Raw genomic sequence first — 20,336 nt, forward strand, 5'->3', positions numbered from 1 at the left:
CCATATTCTTGCATTTAATAAACTGCTTTTCAGAAAGTGTTGATTCTGAGACTCATTATAAAACCAGCTTGTGAATATAATGGGTTGTTACAGGCTGTAGCTTGCTTAGATACACATCACTTGTCATGTGCCCCAGCATCTGGGGTAATGACAGAAAAATCCCCTGTGCATTTTCTCCAGGAGCCAGAGACTGTTCAATAATTTCCTTGAAGAACGGGTTTTATTTTCCCAACTTCTGGGTCAGCTGCTTTTTGATATTGAGTCTGTCCCAGTTCTTGTTTTCTGCATCCTGGAAGCCTAGAAAGTGGTTCCAGTCACATCAGAGTTAACTGAAAGAAATGACGAATAAGGATAGCTAAGGAGAAGGGGATTATGATGGCTTTACTTGATATTTACACAACTTCCCTCATCATATTGACTTGCAGAAGCTAGTACAAATAAGGTAAAGGCCCCCTAGGTAAAGGCTGACCTGGTTCAATGTCAATACCTTCATGCACTTTTTTCACCCACAAAAGTTCTTGGTCATGCCAAGAAGACTGAGATTAGGGAAGAATGGAGCTGAAGAAAGGATTTTAAGAAATAAAAGGAGGACAAGGGCAAAGGGAGAAGTTAAATTATATGTGATTCAAGGGTTTGCAAGAAACTGATGAGGAGAAGGGAAAGGGAAAGGAAAAGAACAAGAGGAAAGCAAAGGAGAATGAGGTTTGAAGGGGATCCTGTCGGAGAATTCAAGTGCTGGGATGGGAACAAATGGACATTCAGTGAAAGACGGGTCAAATGAGAAGTGAGGATGGTGGGAATTATTCTGGAAAAGTGCTAGGAAGAGTGGGCTAGAAAATGAAAGAAACGAGAAGGACCTAAAGGAGGAAACAATGGAATGGAATGGATGGTTTCTATTAAACCACCAAATCTAACTCATTACACTTGAGAAAAAGAAAAGTTAAATGCACTGTTCCTGAAGAAGTTTGATGTGCCTATAAAGATAACCTGTATTACACAGAATTTAATATTGCATCAGGAAACAAAACACTTGGTGGATTTGGGCTCGTGCATGGTGTGCTACACAGCTTTCTCATGGATGCAGAGTTGAAGAAAGCTGTTTCTGCTCAAAGGGGTGAATCCTGCTGTGCCATGCAGAGCAGCAGCACAGGAGGAGCTAGTGGATGGATGGCTCAGGATATCCAGGAGTGGTGGCCCAGGAGCACAGCACCCCAGCCCTGCCTTGCTCCTCTCTCGAGCCCCTGTGGGTCCTGTCTAAGCTGCCCCGGGCTCTGGGTTCCAGCGGCAGGAGCGGGATCCAGCCTGTGCCTGCCGGTGCACCCTGCCCGCCGCTAACCTGGCAGGCACCCGTTGCCATCTAGTGGCTATTGTAGGACTCTCCGTGCCTGGAAAGCAGGTTTTTTTTCCAAAAAAATTGCAACCCAGCAACTGCTTGTCTAGAGAAGATCTGCACAATTTGTCCCCAAAATCTCCTGAGTCACTTGCTCAGAAGCACAGGAGTGATACTTGGAGTCCCTTTCTGTAGCACCCAGAGTTTGGCCTTGCTTTGCAACAAGACAGATTATTCACCTGCCTTCTAGGTGGGCATTTTACAGAAGGAGGAGGCTGGGAAAATCTCAAAAGCAGCTGAATGAGACCTCAGCCCTGCTGGGCTGGTTCCCTTACTGGCAAATGGGAGCTCAGCAGCACCAGGATCTTTGCCTCTCACTTTTGATGATTCTGGTCGGATTATTGGAATAGGCTGGAAGTTTTCTGTCAGTATATTTTAGTATTTTCACCCAGCTAGATCCCAACTGGACCAAGACAAAATACTCCAGCTGTTGGGCCAGCAGAGAGCAAATATTGGTCCAATGGGCATGTTGAACTGGCTCCAGACCATTCCTCTTCCCTGGTCCCTGAGAATTGAAGACATGGTGCAGAAGGACAGTTAAAGACTGATGCACTTAAGTGAAAACTAAAGTAATTGGATTCCTTTTCCTTTTAGAGCTGCCAGTCACTTTCCATTTTTTTTCCCTGAAGAAAAGAGATGATAAAAGCTGAGAAAATTTGAGAAAGGTGGGAAAAGAGGGAGAAGAGTAAAAGAATGAGATCTGTGAAGCATGCCCTCTATTCACTGGTGTGTTTGAACAATCCTGCTATCTCAAGAGATCAAGTGGAAAAGTCTTAAGAAAATAATTAGGAGAACTTGGAAAAGTGGAGTACTTCCCTTGCCCATTATACTACTTCCTAGAAAGGGAGATCACTATGAAGGAATGGAAGAATTTTCCTTCTCTGTCTCATAGAGTACCTCAATACAGAACATCCCCACATCCTTTACTGTGGTAGCATCTACTCAGCTTTGTGTCCACTTGTGATGGATTATTCAGTTTTGGGTTATTGTCACTGTGGTGTATAATCATCATAGCAAATAATAACCAATTGTACTTTAAATACTTATCACTCACACACTGAGCCTATTGCTGTTTTCAGAAGAAAAGCTTCCCCAATTCTGGAAATACAACAAAACTGTGTGAACATTCATCACGAGGTGATAGTGGTAACTGGACAGTATTTTGTTCATGCAAGAAAAATGAAATTCACAATATGTCTGTGGCAGCAAAGCTTTGTGCATGTGTTACATGGCACAGCTGCCTTTCTTCTTTCTTGGATGCACTTGAAGAGGATCCTTGGGTCTGCTAGCTCCAGGCTAAGGCAAACTGAGGTATTCCTGCAAAGCATGACTGCAGGGCAAAAATCTGAAGCTGTTGTATGAACCCCCCACCACAGATGCTTTATAATGATAAAAACTCCCAACCTTTTATTTATTTTTTTTAATGCAGAACTCTGTCCTTTTTATATGTTTATTTCAAAACAGATTAAACCTTTGCTCTATGCTTCTGCCTCAATTGAGGGTTTCATGCTGTTCTGCCTTTTCTTTTTTTTTTAAGTAGAAAAGTGGGAAGGAAAATATATGAGCCACTGAAAGCTGAGAACAAATACAGCTTTGATTTTTGAAAACAGAAAAGTAACAAAACTAGATCAAGCAAAAAGCATGTCTTAAGGGGTGGTACCTCACTGTAAAGAGATGTGGTCATACAGGGAATAAAAGGCAAAAATTGCAACAGAGAATTTCAGGCTAGAAAAAAAATCTTTCCATCTAATGATCAGCAAGGGTTGGATGGCATGGGGGTGGTGTGTGTTTTGCCATCACTGGGTATCTGTGGGATCTGGTCAGACATCACATACTTGGGACAACCTGGAGTACCTGCTCAGTGGACCAGCCAGTCTTTTCCTCCCCCCATGAGAGTGGCTGTCCTGTGCCTGCCTTCCAGAGGTGTTGGTGCCAAACTTTCATAAGGAGATGGACCAACTTCTCAGAGCCTCCAGCCGCTCTCTGGTGGTCTGGTTCCACCCAGCACTGTTGGCAGCAGGGTGTGGAAAGGGCACAACCTCCAGGGCCTCCCTGGGCTCTGTGGCCCTTCATGCTCATATCTGGTGGCTCCTCTTCCCCACTTTCATGCCAGTTTCTTTCCCCAGGCCCTCCTCTGATCCAGAAAAGGAGGTGGCATCTTGCTGGGAATGGATGACTACCATTTTACTTTGATTAGGTCTTCCCCAAGAGGATATTTCCTGTCATTGAGGGCCACATAGAGTTCTAAGTTCAAAATTAGTTGAAAGAAGTTTTATCATAAGTTTTATTTATCTTTTTAAAGTGGCCTTATATTGCCTATTTACTTAGCATGAAAAATCCTGAACAAATAGAGTTAAATAAGCACTGTATTACTGAGCAATCCTTAGCTCTTGTTTATATAAAAGGAGCAGAGTGAACCTATCATTGTCTGAAAGGAAAGTCATATTCCAAATCTCTGCTTGCTTTGGGCACCAAAGCGGGAATGACTATTTAATTTTAACATTTTCAAGTTTATATACTGGAACTGATGCTGGAGTATCATGAATGTGATCACAGAGCATTTTTCTTTCATGTATTCCTCTTTATTCATTCATTTTAATGTATGTTGACTCATATAAATCATTGCACAGCATGTGTGACATGTTACAATGAAATCTAGAAAAGAAAAAGCCATCATTGGAGGGTTGAGTTCTCCAGCTGACAGTAGGACTGATAGCTTTGATACTGCTCTGTTATTCATACTCAGTTTCATCCTCAGCACACGTACAGAGGTACAGCCAGTGCCTGTGCTGTCCAGCTGTGTGGTCAGCAAAGAAGATGTGTTTAAAAATGTGGCTCAATTTTGGTCTATTCATGTGGTTTGTGAGGGTGCAAATTATTCTGAGATATGTTATAGAGCTTTTTCTACTTTAGTTTTATTGCCACCAGCTAGTCAAGCTGGATAAGAGCTGCACTTTGTGTATGGCTCAGCTGGAGCCACGTGTAAGCATTGTCCTTCCACAAGGAAAAGCCCAAATGGAGCTCACCAGGACTGCAGCAGGTACCTAATCTCCAGACTGAACTGACAGAAAGGTTTATGTTTCCCCAGTGGAAAGCATAGATATTTTCAGTGTATTTGGTGACACCAGGGGCCAGGGCTCTGTGACAGCTTTCCTACATTTCAGAGGACCTGGGCTTGCTGATATGTCATAGTGATGGTGAGGGTAGAGATACACACCTTTCAATTGTCAGCATAATTTGTTGTCAACCCTAAACAAATACCCAAAATAAAAAATCTTATCCTTGGTGATGCATAATCTATCCTTCTTTTAACAAGCCTCTTTGTTTTGTCTCTAGAAAGGATGAAGCCCACAAATTACCTCACTGTTCACTTATACACCAGTTATCGATAGAGAGGTACCATAAATGCTATAAATGGGAGAGTTAATGGTGCACCTGGATGATGAATGTAAGGGCACTCAAATCCATGGTACAATGGAAAGGTGATTTCACAGCCCCTCTCTGCCACATGGACATCTTTGTGCAGGCAGCAGAATTTGCCCGGTTTCATCAGCAGCTGGTTTAATAAAACAATCACATTAAAAATTTATCTGCAGTTTTGTTTTGTAGAGGTAACTTCAAACTCCCTGATCCAGCAGTCTGTACAACTCAACTCTGGCATGGAGAAAGGCACTGGCAAAGGGGCAGAAAAGGGAAGGTGAAAAGTGTCTTGCAGTCACAGCCTGATCATGCAACCCCACCCCTCTGACAGTCAGTGCCAAAAATCTATTCGTGCCCTACTAAGTTACGGCCATTTCAAATCATATTTTCATTCCCCGGTTGTTTGGCAAGAGTGTTATGTTCCTAGCTTTAAATACAGCTATCCAGGGACTCCCAGCAAGACATTTATTTTTATTATATTTTTCTTTTGGACTTTATTCACAAAGCCAGCAAGGATAACTAAAAAGCTGAGATTTGAAAGAGGAAGCGGGTTTAAATGAGAAATACCCTTTCAAGGAATTTTGGTGAAACATCTTGAAACAGAGATTAGAATGGAGATAGAATTTCCTTGATGTTTAAACTTTCATGTTTTAGTAGTGAAAAACCCAACTTGTTTGAAACAGGCCCCAGATTTTTGAGGAGCTGATGGAAGTAATGGAGTGTGGCGTACATAGCTGGGACAAGGAATATTCTGGAAGAAGCGAGCTCAGTATCTTTAAGAAGTTGCCAAGACCTGCAGAAGGCTGACATGGGCAATTTCCTCCAAACTGAAGCTACAAGCAAATGAAATAGATGGAAGAAGGTTGTTGAAATTGAAGGTATGAGTCTTCTGAGCAGGCAATTATGAGGATACCAGAGTTATCAAGAGTTTGGAGTAGGTGTATGCTGTATGAATGTGCAGTCAGCTTTGTCAGGATGGTCCCATTAAACCTTAAAACTGAAAAATTTACTGGGAAGAGAATGAAAGTGTACCAGTTACTTTCACTCTTTACAATATGAACAGGTACAGCTTCAAGGAAACCAAATTCTGCTTTGGAAGGATCTGTAAAGGCATGCCAGATTCAGAGCAGCAACTCCCCCTCTTCAGACCAGTGATGCTCAGCATTGCAGAGGTGCCACCACCTCTTCCAAAAGCAAGGAAGTACCAAAAGTCTGTGGTGGCAAATTATCTTTTCCTAATGCAGAACTTGATATAGGTATCAGGCCACTTTTAGGTATAGATACCCAAGCTGGTGTTGGACTTGCTTCACAGTGGGCATCTGCTGACTGTCACTACAACCAGGAGCACTTGCTGCTCTTGGTTGCCAAATGCTATGGGACAATTTTTTACTGAGTTTCTGGAGAGATTAAGGCAGCTCAAGACTTTATGCACCCTCCGAGGGATCAGGGCCAGATATGGTTCTGTATAGGATAGTCTTGGAACACTGGCTGGGAGAGAAGAAACAGTAGATGTGTATTTGGGATGGATGTCACAGATTAACCCAGCCTCCCTCAAGAGAGAAGTATATGTGTTACTAGAGAAGTTGTTGGAATACAAAACTGAGGCACTCAGACATCTGCCAACATCAGCAAAAACCTTGCCCCAGCTGCTGAGTGTACCTACTGACTTTGGATCAGGCTCTAGAGGGAAATTTCACCAGTTGCAAGACTTAAAATCTTGCCAGACCCTGCCTAAAAATGAAAACTGCAAACTTGTAACTGGTGACCCTCTAGCTGGTTTAAAAACCCACCACAAAAAAACAACAACAAAAAATTCATTAGTGTGATTTAAAAGCTATATAGCACATAAAACCATAGTATTTCACGTTGAAGAGAGTTAAGAGGTGTAAATAGCCCTTAAGCAGAATGCATCAGAAATATGAAGAGATCCTGAGAACAAGCCAACAGCCAGCTGTTAATACAGGCAGCTGTGTATGGCAAGCAGGACTCAAGGTCATGTTCTGTGAAACTCTGGGAGGAGTTGAACTCAGTCTTCTACCAGCACATCTCTGCACACTCAGTATTTTAATATACAGAGAAATGAAGTTGTCCCAAGAGAAGGAACTGGAAGAACAAACAGCCACTAAAACATAAAAACCAGCCAAGTGGTTTAGAAATTGACTGGGATTGAAGCCTAGCCATGTTATTGCACCAAAAAGCCCTGAGCAAATCTCCCCACAAAACACTTTCAGGACATTCTGTTTCATCAAAGTGTAGGACAGTATTTTTCTCCTGACCTCTCTAAATTTGCATGGGCTAGGAAAGTGTCACTGCTTTACACATATGTCAAGATTCAAGCTGGAGTACAAACCTCACTTCTAAAGAAGATGGATGTGTGTGACTGTGGCAAAAGATAGAGGGAGGAAGAGAGGAAGACTATCTTTTATAGGCAGTATGATTTGTCCCAAGAAGCAAACCAGGTGAGAATTGCAGGAGGAACTGTCACATAATGAGATAAAATATTAAAGTAGCTGCAGAGGTGCTTGTATTATAATTGTGGATTCTGTGAAGCCAAAAAGAGTGCAAAACACTTCTAACTCTTCCTGATGATGTATAAACCCTTTAGACCTGCTTGTCTTACATTGGCAATATTTAGATCCTGTATCAGCAATAAATCCAGTCATAATCATCCACATTACCAGTGTCAGACTTATTGTGCCTGACTTCTCTCTACGACTTGGCCTTAACATGACTCCTGCTGCATACACCCAAGGAAAACAGATTCTTGCTCCCCTCCCTGTCTCGTGCTCAGAAGAGCTCTGGGAGACAGAAGGTACAAAAGAATTGGAAGCTGGGAACATTCAGCATAGAACCACAAGGGCTGGAAAAGATCTCCAAGATCCTTGAGCCCAACCCTTGATCAAATGCCACCATGTGAACTCAGCCACAGCACGGGGCCACATCCAGTCACTCCTGAACAGCTCCAGGGATGGTGACTCCACCACCTCCCTGGGCAGCCTGTTCCAAGGCTTACAGTGAAGAAACCCTTCCTTATGGCCAACCTGAACCTCTCAAGTTCTACTTAACTACAGCAGACCAGTACCGTTCCTGTAAAGTGCAATAGTAATTTAGATGACACTTTGAAATTACTGAGCAAAAAAAAAATATTGGGAAAAATTCCTAATAGGCATTGACAGTGATGTAGCCTAGTATAAATGTCTATTTTGTTGACAAGAAAGGTGGCAGCCAGCAAGTGAAATACGCATAAGCTGAAAGTCTGTGGAATTGGCAGTTTTTACCCTCTCTTTAAGTAAAAGTGGCTGTCCTGTAGAAAGATAATTCCATTAATGCTTTCATATTACAGAATAACTTAATCAATGATCAAAGATACATTCCATACACGATATGTTCCCAGATGTTATTCCTAAATGTTATCCATCACTAGGGGAAAGGACAGTAGGCCACCTCTTAGGAGCTTAGCTTTGAGAGACTGACACTGATCTTCAGAGTTGTTTATCTACTGAGATATCAGACAAGAGCCAGTCAAAAGGATCTGACACAAGTCAGAGCTTTGTCAATCATTATAATCCCTCAGAAGAGCTCTGCCTGTGAAAGAGGCAAATATGAACTGCCCTGGAGCAGGACAGGTACTATCAGCAGAGAGAATAAATGATAATAATGTACAGTGCAGTGGCAAGGCTTCCTTAGGAACCCCCTGAGCAACCTCATTACTGAATTCAGGTGTAAGGAAACAAATGGAACAGGTACAGGGAAGGATTCCAAATCCCACCTGAAGTCTGGAAAGCAGCCACGGAAAAACAAGCAGTTTAGCCTTACAGAACAAAGACTGAGACAAAATACAGAACTTTGGTCCATGCATACTGCAGGGGGCAAAGGAGAAAAAAATGGAAAAAAGGAAAGATTCAACTTATCCCATCCTACAGCTGTGCATACACATCAGTATTAGTAACATACAGGAATGCATCAATCAGTATGCTAGCAAGGCATGTATTAATATGGCAGCAGAGTTAAGGTAGAAAGTAAAAGAAATTAATTTTCAGAGCTAAGAGATCTTCTTCTTTCAGACTGATTTACTTAGAAAAGTATTATGTGAGCACTTCTATAGTGTCCTAAGGCAGGCAAGCTGACTTTCCCTACTGCTAACATGTAAGCACCTGTGAACATTTTTTAAAGACACTAACCAGGTAAAGTTTATGGACATGACTCCAACCAGACACATGTGTAAAGACAAGTTCCCCAGTAAAACAATTAAAGGAAAATAAAATATGGCAACTCAGATTTTTGGCAAACATTTTATATTTTTATACAAAAATCTCAGTAAGAAACCTAGCAGAATATCTGACCGAAACATCTGCTTTACAACAAGTTAAAAAAAAAACCTCACCAAAAAAAAGAGAAATAAAGAAAAAAAAAGTAAAATTCCAACCCCCAAAATATTTTTTAATTATAAACCAGAATATCAACAAAACACTTAAAATAATCTCAGATTGTTTGGCAATTCATCACATCGTAACAAGAGACACATTTGATCATAAGAAAAGTTTAACTTTATATACAACTTCACTTGAACATTTGCTCTTACCAGAGTTAATATACATTAAAAAAAGATTCTGGCAATAATACCAGCTTCTATTTTTAATACCTGTGTATAAAATGTAACATAAAATGCTGAAGCTCTATAGTTAGGAGAAGTGACATTTGATTTCAATGGGTCCCTCTTTGTTGAAAAAGATAAATACTGAAAGAACATGTGTTTAGTTGCAAAATAAAACTTTCATTTCAGGGTGGTATTGGTTGACTGTGAATAAATCTAACCTAGTACTATTTATTTCTTGAAGTTGGTAGTAAATTTCCAAGTGAAAATATAATCTAGTAAGATTACATTTTAAATGCTGTACTTTGCCACAAATGTGAACAGAAAGGAGCCAAGTCCCTTTCACTATGCTAAACTACTTTAATGCATGCGAGAAAAATATTTTACCAACTGTCTGAGCATATTTTAGAGAACTTCAGATTTTAGACAGCCCTGGGGGAGCGGAGGGGAAGTTTCCTACTGACATCTGCATAGAATGTAAAATATATAATTAAAAAACCCTAAGATATATACTAAAGTTTACAGACCAATGCTTTCCATATAATAAATAAAATGTCCATCATTGATCAGATTCATACACAGAGTAAAATACAACCTATTTTTACAAGTTTATGTACAAAGTATTAGTAGGCACATGGGTGCCTTATGGGCTGGAAGCATCTGCATTAGCATGTCGCATTGGGAAACTCCAACTTTCCAAGTCAGTGATAAAATATATAACTACTTTGTTTTTCATTCAGATACAAAGTAAACTTATTTTTCATCTGAAATAAATGTACATAATATTCTGTATAAACAATAGATTATAAAGCTGTTTAAAATGTAACTTAAAAGTACTGCATTGTTTAACTTAGAGCTCTGAAACAAGCACGTGCAAATCCCTTTGCTTTAAAAAAAATAGAAGCACAGATGTTTGTTTTCCTTTTGACTCTTCCAAGAACAGTACTGGCTGGTAAAGATTATCGTTTTGCTTTCTTTAGTGGCGTCTCCTCTGCCTTCTGCTGGCCTTTTCTCCGTACCACTGTTGGGCTGTCCTCCCTTTTACGCTTGGCAGACTGCACCTTTAACCTGAAAAAACATTAATAATTATTTCCACAATGAAGAGTGGTCAGGCACAATTTTATTCAGAAGGCTGAACTAAATTGTCCATCTCTAATATATTATATAAAAGCTTACTACTAAAACCCACTTCTTAATAAGATATGGAGTACTAATTCTTTATGTTGGAGAGTGCTCCACACGTACAATTTGGGGCTAGGATTCTACTTCTTCCTTCTCTTTCTCTGGAAAGATTTGTGGATTTATAACAGAACATAATGGACTTCATTACCCTGTCCCCTGTCTCACAAAGACAAAAGAGCAGCAACAGTATCTCAAGCCCAGCATACACAAGAGGGAGTAAAGGGCAGACTTCACATACCCTGTGCATTGACACCCGTCTATATGCCCACCATATTTCAGCTGCAACTAACTGTGAATGGGCTTAAAATCTCGGCCATTCATGACCACAAAAAATAATGGAGCTGAGGTGTACTGTGTAAAGTGCACTGTGACAGTCATCAGTGCACAATGCACAAGCTCTCCAGGTTCAGCCTGACACTGACACGTTTCAGAAAGGATGACAGCTACACTTGTTTGGCATACAACACATTTTACAGGTAAACTTCAAGATGCAGAGCAACTGTGCATCATGTTTGTTACTTATTCCCTTGGGACTCTGCACTATGCTCTCAGCTTTACAAATTAAAAAGTAGAACAGGAAAGGAGGGAAAGGGAAATATATTCAAAACTTGGTATAAGGACTCTCACTTTCTCCTCTTTTTATTAGCTGATCTTAGATCTTTGAAGCATTAGAATAATGTCATCATATTTAGCTTTAACCTGAACTACTGATGCTCTTACCCCCCACCCAGGAAAAAAATCACAGCTGAAGTTAAAATACTACATAAACAGCATTTTCAGATTCTCCCAAGAGGTTTCCAAGGATATAAGAAAAAAATCTAGTCTTCCAAATGTCAAAATAAAGGAAGAAAAAGAAAAAATGTAAACAGAAGAAAATCCTTTAAAAGCTTTTATAATTCACATGAGAACAGAACAAAACTAGTCTGTTGTTCAGATTTTGAAGCAGTATGTTACATACAAGGAAAGGATCACTGTAGTGGTTTCCAGAACAAATCCTCAAAGTACATTCAACTTTAATACTTACTGTGTCAATGGAGGAGATTTATTAATTTTTGTATCACTTGGAGATCTTTTTTTAGCTGCTAGTTTCTGTCGTTTTCTAGGAGAAACTGAACTTGGACTGCTGCCTTTAGAAGTTGCACGTGTGGTTGGCTTGCTGGCCTTTTTTCTGTAACACAAAAGAATGATGAATTTATATATAACAAAGTACTTTTGCCAAGTCAATTTCTTCTTGCATTCCAAGTGCAGATAATCAAGACTGCACAGTATTTGCAACAAGTAAATCAAAGTTGCCAAAAGAAACAGTGAAAAAAAGGTATTTGCCTGCTTCAAGACACACTGCGAAGCCAAGCTGGGTATTTCTGTATCAAATGTAGAATCAAAAGATTGCTTTACTGACAATATTTGGTATTTACAAAGAAAATCAAAACCAAACCAATCCATTCCAAATCTTGCAATAATTTCTGTACATAAGTGTCTTTGTTTAAAAGAACATAGTATAGTCTGAATTCACTCATGTAAGCTTTGGTATCCACAAGTTCAGAAACCAGAAAAACTACTGACTATTGGTGATTAATTTCACAGTTTAGAAAACAGGTGACTTAAGTCAGAGAAATCCAGCAATGCTGAATATGAAGAAGCATCCTCTTCCACAGACTTATTCCCAGATGCTATTTATAAAATGCATACTGTATGCAGCACCTTAAGGTAGAAATGCTTTGTTGCAATCAGAGTCAGAAAGGTAGCATTGGAAATCTGAGACACAGCCCCAAATTTATAAAAAAAGTAGATGCTTCCACAAGCAAGCAGAATAAACCCACAAATACCTAACCCTTTATTACAATTTTAGAGTTAACAATTATGTGAGACTAAAGAAGTCCCTGTGGCTTTACCAAAACAAAACTGTTGTTTACTAAGCAGTAGAAGTAAACCTTCACAGTTTTTATGTAAATGAAGAATAATATAACTATTTTCAGATTCTGTTCTGAAATTATCATTTCAAGAGCACTGTGGCAACTGTACTTCAAGTACTGCCCAAAGGCTAACATATAATATATACAATAAAACATAATATCCTTAAGAGGGAAGTTGATATGGTCAATTGAAAGTAATCCCACCACCAACATAAAAAAATGCCTGGACTTCAATTCTCTTCTGAAAGACAGCAACACACATCAAAACTTCCCAAAGCTGCAGTGTTTCATTGTTTCCACAATAAGATCAAGAGGGTGAGCTCTGCTAGAATTCAGTATGCAGGCAGAAAGGCAGACCAGTTCTAAGACAGATGAAGAATGGCTTCCTGAAACAGAACTCTTGCTACCCACACTTGTCTTTCACAGCAAGATTGCTTTCCAAGCTTGCAGATCACCATACTAGAAATAAAGTCCTCCAGTACTGCAGATTCATGTATCTAACTTGGACAATGTACTTAAAGAAACAGACAGAGATAATTATATTTTCACCTTGTTCCAACACCAAATACCAAATGGTGAATTGTACAGTCAACTCTGGTGTCCCATTTTACCTATCAGAACCAAGTGTCCTTAGACTTAAATTCTGAGGTATCACTTGGATGAAGAGTGCCAATAGGATCAATTCTTACCTTGTTACATATTCAAATATGCCTTTTGAGACCCTAACAATTTCCCTTAACCTCACCTTTTGTCTCTAGATTCCTTGAAGAGTGGTACTAGAATTAGAATCAAAATTATTTGGGAAGCTCTTATCAATTTAAAATAAACAAACAGAAAAAGGCAAAGAGGAAGTCACAAGCTCTTCCCTGCAACAAACCCCACAACAACCAAAAACAAGGTAGAAAATAGCTTGTTATTGCAGTGTTACACAGTTACCTTTGAGCCTCTAATCTTGTGGCTGATCTAGTTGTGGCCCCAGAATGTGCGTCATCCTCTTCCTCACCATCCTCTTCCTCACCTTCCTCCTGCTCTTTTAGCTCATCTTCAGAAGACGTCAATTTCCGACGTTTCTTCTCTGGCTCCAGCGTTTCTGTCCATTTAAAATTTTACACATATGTTATAATTTTCCAAAAGGCCTCCAAAAGGATATGAACACTTAATTTAGAAAAGGTATTCTAGTCACAAGTCCCATTTTCAGTAAGTAATTTTCCATTTCCTTCATATTTCAACATTTTTAATTTACACTTGTTTGACTTTATCTTGCTAACACATTCACCACAGTTTACTTACACAGCTCATAGCCAGAATTCATAGAAAATTCATGAGGCTTTATAGAAGCATCTGGGATGTAGCAATTCTGACATGAGATTACAGCAATTTACACTTATTTACATAATATTTACACTAGTTGTAACTCAATGATTTTTCCTCAAGAAAGGAAAATTGAATAAAGCTTATCTTGTTGCTGTTAGTAAACAGAAAGGCACAGCAGTGTTTTCTTATTCTGTTAGGAGTAGCACAGCCTCTCATGCTTTTACCTGTTTCCTCTGATTGAACCACAGAGCACCTGGGCTTTCTTCCCCTTTTACGCACAACCAGTTCTGCTTTCTCAGTTTCATCTTCCTGAAAAAATAAAATGAAACCATGTAAGTCAAGAACTATTTACTTTACACAGAAGACAGACATTTTTCATTACATACTGCTTGTAAATTTACAAATCACACTTACATTTGTTGTTTCTTTCTTGTTAGATATGTCTGTACCTAAAAAGAAGAGAAAGAACAAAACTTGATCCTGAACTTCAAATCTTTTACCAATCAATTTAAAAGGGAGTTCTTTCATACTCTCTCAACTTTGGGTAAACATCACAGTTGCCCTAAAAACATTTCGAGTCTCTTTCTAATTTAAAAAATAAGCCTTCTTTTACTTTTTTACATACAGAGACTGGGATAATGATTAAATTTTTAAGTACTAAGGCTTTATATAACTGACCATATTTATTGCTTTGTTGCATATGCTGTTTTGTTTTAATGGAAAAGCAGAAGATACTTACCACCTCCTTTAACTACTGTCAACCAATCACAGAAAAATTTGGCTTAGAAGGAGCCTCTAGAGGCCACCTAGCCCAATCTCCTGTTCAAAGCATGGCTAAATTAATTGATCTAATCTTGCACAAGATCTTGTTCAGTCCAATTTTGAAAGTCTCCAAGAACATGGGTTCCTTCAGGTGATCTGTTTTAGTGCTTAGTTGTGCTCATACCAAGATGACTAAGATGAAGCTCAAAAACACACTATTTAAAAACTTTCTAGCAGGTGAATTACATGACATCCTCTGCTGAAACACTTCTTACTTCCTACTCAGTAATTTTTACAGGCTAACCTATACATGTTAAACAGATTTTTAACTCTGCACCCCATGTCTCAACTTGGCTTCTCTCCATGGTTACTACTTCTACCCTAATTCTGTGATGAAAGAGATCATTTTACAAAGCTTTTGAACTCCGTAAAATGGAATTATCTCCAACATTGCAAGGATAAAAATCCTTAGCAATAGAAAAGAGAAACCTAAATAAAAGCAAGCTTTTATATATTTTTCCCCCTGTCATAAAATTGCTGTCTAATTTCTGAAAGCTAAATAACAGAGGACACAAACTTTAAACCCCTCACCAATTAGACTGAGGAAACAAACAAAAGAATGACAATGCAAAGGATCTAAAATAGATCTCAAAGAGCAGAAACATATTCTAAAACTCACAAGCTTTTTGGCACTCCTTTGTAAGGTTAAGGGGGAAAAACTTTTATATAAATTCAAATGAAGTAAAACAGAAATATAGTTAAGTGTTAAAAAAATAAGTGAAATAAAACATAGGACTGTCCACTGCATTAAGCTCTACACACAACATAAGCACATACATAATACAATCAGCATTATCAGTATTAGTTCAATTGTGTTCAAAAGAGATACTTCATAATTCTGGTTCACTTTGGCAAATCTGTAGCAAAGGAGTTTTTGACTGAAGAATAATCCCATCTAGGTCCATGATATGCCTTTAACAGATAACCCTCTGTAAGATACCAAAATGTAGCATTTTGCCTAAAGATAAGTATAAAAATAGTAAGACATACTATCTAAAAATTGCACTAATTTTAGAGCAGCAACTGTTGATTAGTGCTAAGCAATTAGTTTCAAGTTCAGTGTTAGTGTTATGGGAGGATGATACCTTCAGAAAACATGTGTCTCTTAATTGCATATGCTGTAGTGACCAAAAATAAAACTGCATCCCACTCCACATGTGGGTCTGTCCCTACTGCAAAATCCTTATGCAGAACACCTAGAAAGTACCAGAGTAAGTGAACTGCACAGAGGGATTCAACTTGGCTTCATTTTCATCACCAGGAGTTCTCAACCCCTTTATGCCCATGAATGCTAATACAGGATGAAAAATTTAACAGTACATTCCCCTTTATATACTCCTCTGAACACTGCTGTGATATCAACAGCCTGTTACCTGGAAAACAGAAATGTTACATAACACACTCAAACTTTAAGTGCACAGTCAGGTGTCTGCTTTTGAATAAAAAGCAAAGCAGAATGCACTTTTATTTCATTCTCACATTCTTGTCTGTTCTCTTGGCAGTTCACAGAAGTCAAGTACCAAACAATGAGCTAACCCTCCAGAGACAATTCCGAAGCATATGGATTAAAGCTGACATTTTAACAAATGTGGAGAAAATAGGAAACAGCCCATATGTTCAGTGCAGCCAGATTAGTATATCTGTAGAAACCTAAGCTTTTGGAAACTCCAGAAGATTTGTTTTGAAGATTTAGTTTCTCAGATTTTTTGCATGTTTGTTTGAATTTGTTTACAAACCATTTTAATCTACTTTTCAGTTCACCTGCTTCCTAAAATGGCTTTTAAAAGTTTTTTTAATGAATAGCCATAATTAAAAAGACATATTTAAACAACCAGTGCAGTTCAGACTCTATACACAAGAAAAATTAGAAAAGAGAAATAGAAAGGTATTTCACTTAATTGTATTTTAGTTTGAAGCACTTAAAGTACATTTTTGAGTCAAGTTAAGCAACCATGTTCCAAAGATCTTACAGCAGTTGTGAAAAGGGAAAGAAGTATCCCCTCAAGACACCCCTAAGTTCTTTAGATCCATATCCACAGATACATCAATTAACTGAATAAAATTTGAAATGTAATGTAGTAAGTGTGATTGATAGTTGCTGTATGAAAGAAAACATGCAGAAATGGGAAACAATCACTAAGAGCTAGTCTGATGGGGCACCTACCTTCCTCTGAAGCTCTGCCATGTACTTAGCCTACTCAATCATTTGGCATATTCTGCAATGCATTATTCAGCACCGAGCAGTGCTGCTGCATCTTTGAGCTAAGTTCTTATCAAGCTGCTCTTTTTTGGAACTGAAAACTTGGTAGCAATTAGGGACAAGTCTGCACTGCATCTCTTTCTTCAGATGCTTTCATTCATGAATAACACTGACTGCCAGAGATGATGTCAGGATGAAGAAGGACCCATGTGATTTTTGTGAAAATCTTCTTCCATTTCTTCCATCTTTCATTTTATATATTGCAGCAGGTATAATTTGCTTACCTGTTTGAGGTGTTTTCCCTCTACTTGCAAAGGTAGGAGACTGCAGCTGTAATAAAAAAAGTAGGTTTTTTAATTAAAAAAAAATCAGAAAAATTCAGCATTGCATGACATTATCACAGAAACTTGTTCACATTCAATGTAGAATGAATCTGTAAATCTAGAAAACATGAACACTAATGACCACACAAAGTTTGTACTGTTGTTTAAGAGTAAGATGCATTTTTCCATTTTGATAAATAACTGAAACAAATCAGCCTATAAACAAATCACAGCACTTTCAATAACCTGACACTAAAGTCATTGCAATAAAAGACACAAAAGATAAAAGCAGTTTCAGTCAAACACATTTCCAAGTATTTAATTATCAACAAAAAAGTTAGTACAGTCACTTTAGAACTACAAGTCACCAGAAATTGTTTATTTACTCAGAAGGCAGAAAAATCTATATATAATTCCACAATGTACTATGATGACTGTCCAAAAACTTCAGTGCTTTCACCACTGAATGACCACACCAGGATGCCTATGGTTCCTCTAAAGTAGCAAGGTGCTCCCAAAGCAGCCCTGGGGAAACTGTCATGCCCCTCCTGTCACAGGTGGAGGGCAGGTATCACTCCCCCCTGAGCCAGCCTGCAGCTCACACCAACCCCTCACTCACCGCTAGGAAGTACAAGACCTTTAAACACCTGAACCAGAACAGGATGATTCTGTTCCAGTACTGAGGGTGCCAAGATACACCTATTTCTGAGGGTGATTTCAAATTAATGTTAACCCTTAATTGGACAAAAAAACATCCCCCAAAAAAACCCAAAAAAAACCAACCCACAACACCAAAACAGAAAAAACAAAGTCCACACCAGTTCAAATTACATTTCATTAAATTAACATAGGAAAAAAAATCAATCAGGAAAGACTAGGAATTCTGCAACAGAATTCCAGCCAACCTGTAAGAAGGGACAGGATTCAAAGGACTGCCTGAAATATGAGGACAAAACAAGGAGAGACAATAATTCCTTTTGTCCATAAACTAGGTAAATTCCCAAGATTTCCAACAGTGATGCCAGCTGGTACCTCACCAGGCAAGCAAAAGAAAACCTGTGTTTCAACACAACTTCATTTTTAAAATCCACCCTTTTCTATGCAATAACGTTGACTCTGAAATAGAGGCATTCCCTAGACAGAAGCCTTTAACCAGAATAAATCCAACTGGCTGCACTCCACAAACATGCCTGACCCATCACTGCCCTGTGCTGTAATCCAACTGGATTGCAGGAACAATACCAACAGACCACCTTCCTAGCTGTGAATATCCTTCACAGGGCTTAGGAAATAAAACCACCACTGAGCTTTAGAAGACAGACATGTTTCATGAGCCCCTAGGTTACTCACCAGTATGTCCCTATCTCTCGCATGAGATTTAATACAGCTGCTTTACATAATATTTTATTTTATAGCTATGAAAAGATTCCATGTGCTGTTGTTATGATATATTCAGTAAAGGGGAAAAAACCCTCATTTTTGAAAAAGTCACCCTTGCTCTTCAGGCCAAAATTACTCCCAGCACAAACCAAAAGTCACATATGCACACAACCAAAAATTCACCCTGCAACACAGGTATATATTGCTAGCTAGAATAACACTTGTATTAAGTGAACTAAGTGTGAAGCTGATAAGTAACTTGCTACATTCTGAATTAACACTATATTTTGCTTAAAAAGTTCACCTACATTAAGAGATACTATTAGTAAGTTTTGTTTGTTTAGACTGAACTCAAATATCAAGTTTTCCATAAGATGTTTCTGAAATGCTGTTAACTGTTAAACATATAAATGGCTCTTGAAATACTGTGTTTAAATGCACCCAAACAAAATAAAGGCACTTACATTCCCAGTGCTCATATCAGCTTTTGACTCCCCACCTGAGGGAAGAAATATGAGTTCAGAACTTGAATGTCACCATTATCCTTGTTTTCCCACACAGGTATTATGAACTACTTACCACCAGTCTGTACTGCTTCAAGAGGGTATTTACGAGGCCGTCCCCTTTTGCGTTTCACTACTACAGGCTGATTTTCCTATTAAAAATAAAGGACAAAAATATTTTACTTACTGTAACTGACTTTTGGCATTTGAGCAATACAATACAAAGACTGCTAACTGAATTCATAATGTGACAGTGGCAGAAGTAGTACTTTTCAGTTAAAAAATAGATGAGGCAAGTTTTAATAGCAGGAGACACTGCCTGTTACAAAATCAACTAATATGTGTGAAAAGAAACAAGACAATTCCCAGTTATACAAAATTCTCAGTGGTTTGACTCAGGCACAAAGCATGTCTGAGAATGCAGTGCCTTCTGCTCCCCTAGCCCTAAAACCTCTATCACTTGGTCTCACAAATGCTGCTGGCTTACCCCATACAAGAACTCCAGACTTTATATCCCATGAGCCCCTGTTCCCAGTGCCATATAGCACAGGCTGCATCCTGTATGTTGAGCAAGTGCTTCAAAGAGCTAATATTCTAATTACCCCAATACACAGATTACTGATATTCTTTATACAAACCTTTAGCAAAAAGGGCCCCTTCCTTTGAAGTTTTAAGCTTTGCTCTAAAGAGAACTTTTAAGTAACAAAGTCAGATGCTCAAATTGCAAAACCCCCAATAAGACTTTCTCTTATACACAAGGAAAGCTTAAATGCCTCATTCAGCATTTACTGAAGTTTAGCAGTATCTCCCCCAAAATGGTTCTTAGAGACTGAAGCCTTGACTGAATAAATATAAAAACATATTCTTTAAACCAAATTTGAGGCAAAAAACCCCAAATGATGAAATGCAACACCTTTCTGAGATCAGTGTCTATTTCTAGAGATCAGCATCAATTTTAATCTTGAGGGATCAGACATTTGTTTGTAACCCATACTGTAGAATACCTCAAGTACGTGCCTAGGAGATAACAAAGACCTTAAAAACTGTTGACAGATAGTATTTTTAAAGGCAAGTTTTATTTGTTAATGACTGAACTGTCCACATCAATTACAAAGTGTTCAGAAAATATGATTTCTATACAACTCTATATAATTGCTTTCTGGACATTTTGTAAGCACTATTAAGCCCAGGAAGGGAGTTGGTCCTATTTCCATAATGAGACATTGATGTTTTATGGTCTGTGAGTTTGTACTTTGTGACAGAGCTACCTAAGTCCTTGATATTTGGTACTTTTT

General features: G+C 38.6%; 1 protein-coding gene across 2 annotated transcripts in view; it reads right to left on the bottom strand.

The window, feature by feature from the left end:
- Positions 1-9,099: 9,099 nt before the first annotated feature.
- BOD1L1 (biorientation of chromosomes in cell division 1 like 1) overlaps positions 9,100-20,336 on the bottom strand; it is a 36,573-nt gene continuing 25,336 nt past the window's right edge. For both annotated transcript variants that reach the window (XM_030947056.1, XM_030947055.1), the window contains exons 18-25: positions 19,118-19,193; positions 19,003-19,037; positions 17,120-17,165; positions 14,228-14,262; positions 14,038-14,122; positions 13,436-13,589; positions 11,611-11,754; positions 9,100-10,472 (exon numbers count right to left, since the gene is read on the bottom strand). In XM_030947056.1, the coding sequence (XP_030802916.1) occupies positions 10,364-10,472; positions 11,611-11,754; positions 13,436-13,589; positions 14,038-14,122; positions 14,228-14,262; positions 17,120-17,165; positions 19,003-19,037; positions 19,118-19,193 (684 nt within the window). In that variant the 3' untranslated portion in view covers positions 9,100-10,363. The remainder of the gene's footprint in view (positions 10,473-11,610; positions 11,755-13,435; positions 13,590-14,037; positions 14,123-14,227; positions 14,263-17,119; positions 17,166-19,002; positions 19,038-19,117; positions 19,194-20,336) is intronic.

Source organism: Camarhynchus parvulus, chromosome 4, assembly GCF_901933205.1.
Source record: "Camarhynchus parvulus chromosome 4, STF_HiC, whole genome shotgun sequence".
NCBI lineage: Eukaryota > Metazoa > Chordata > Aves > Passeriformes > Thraupidae > Camarhynchus > Camarhynchus parvulus.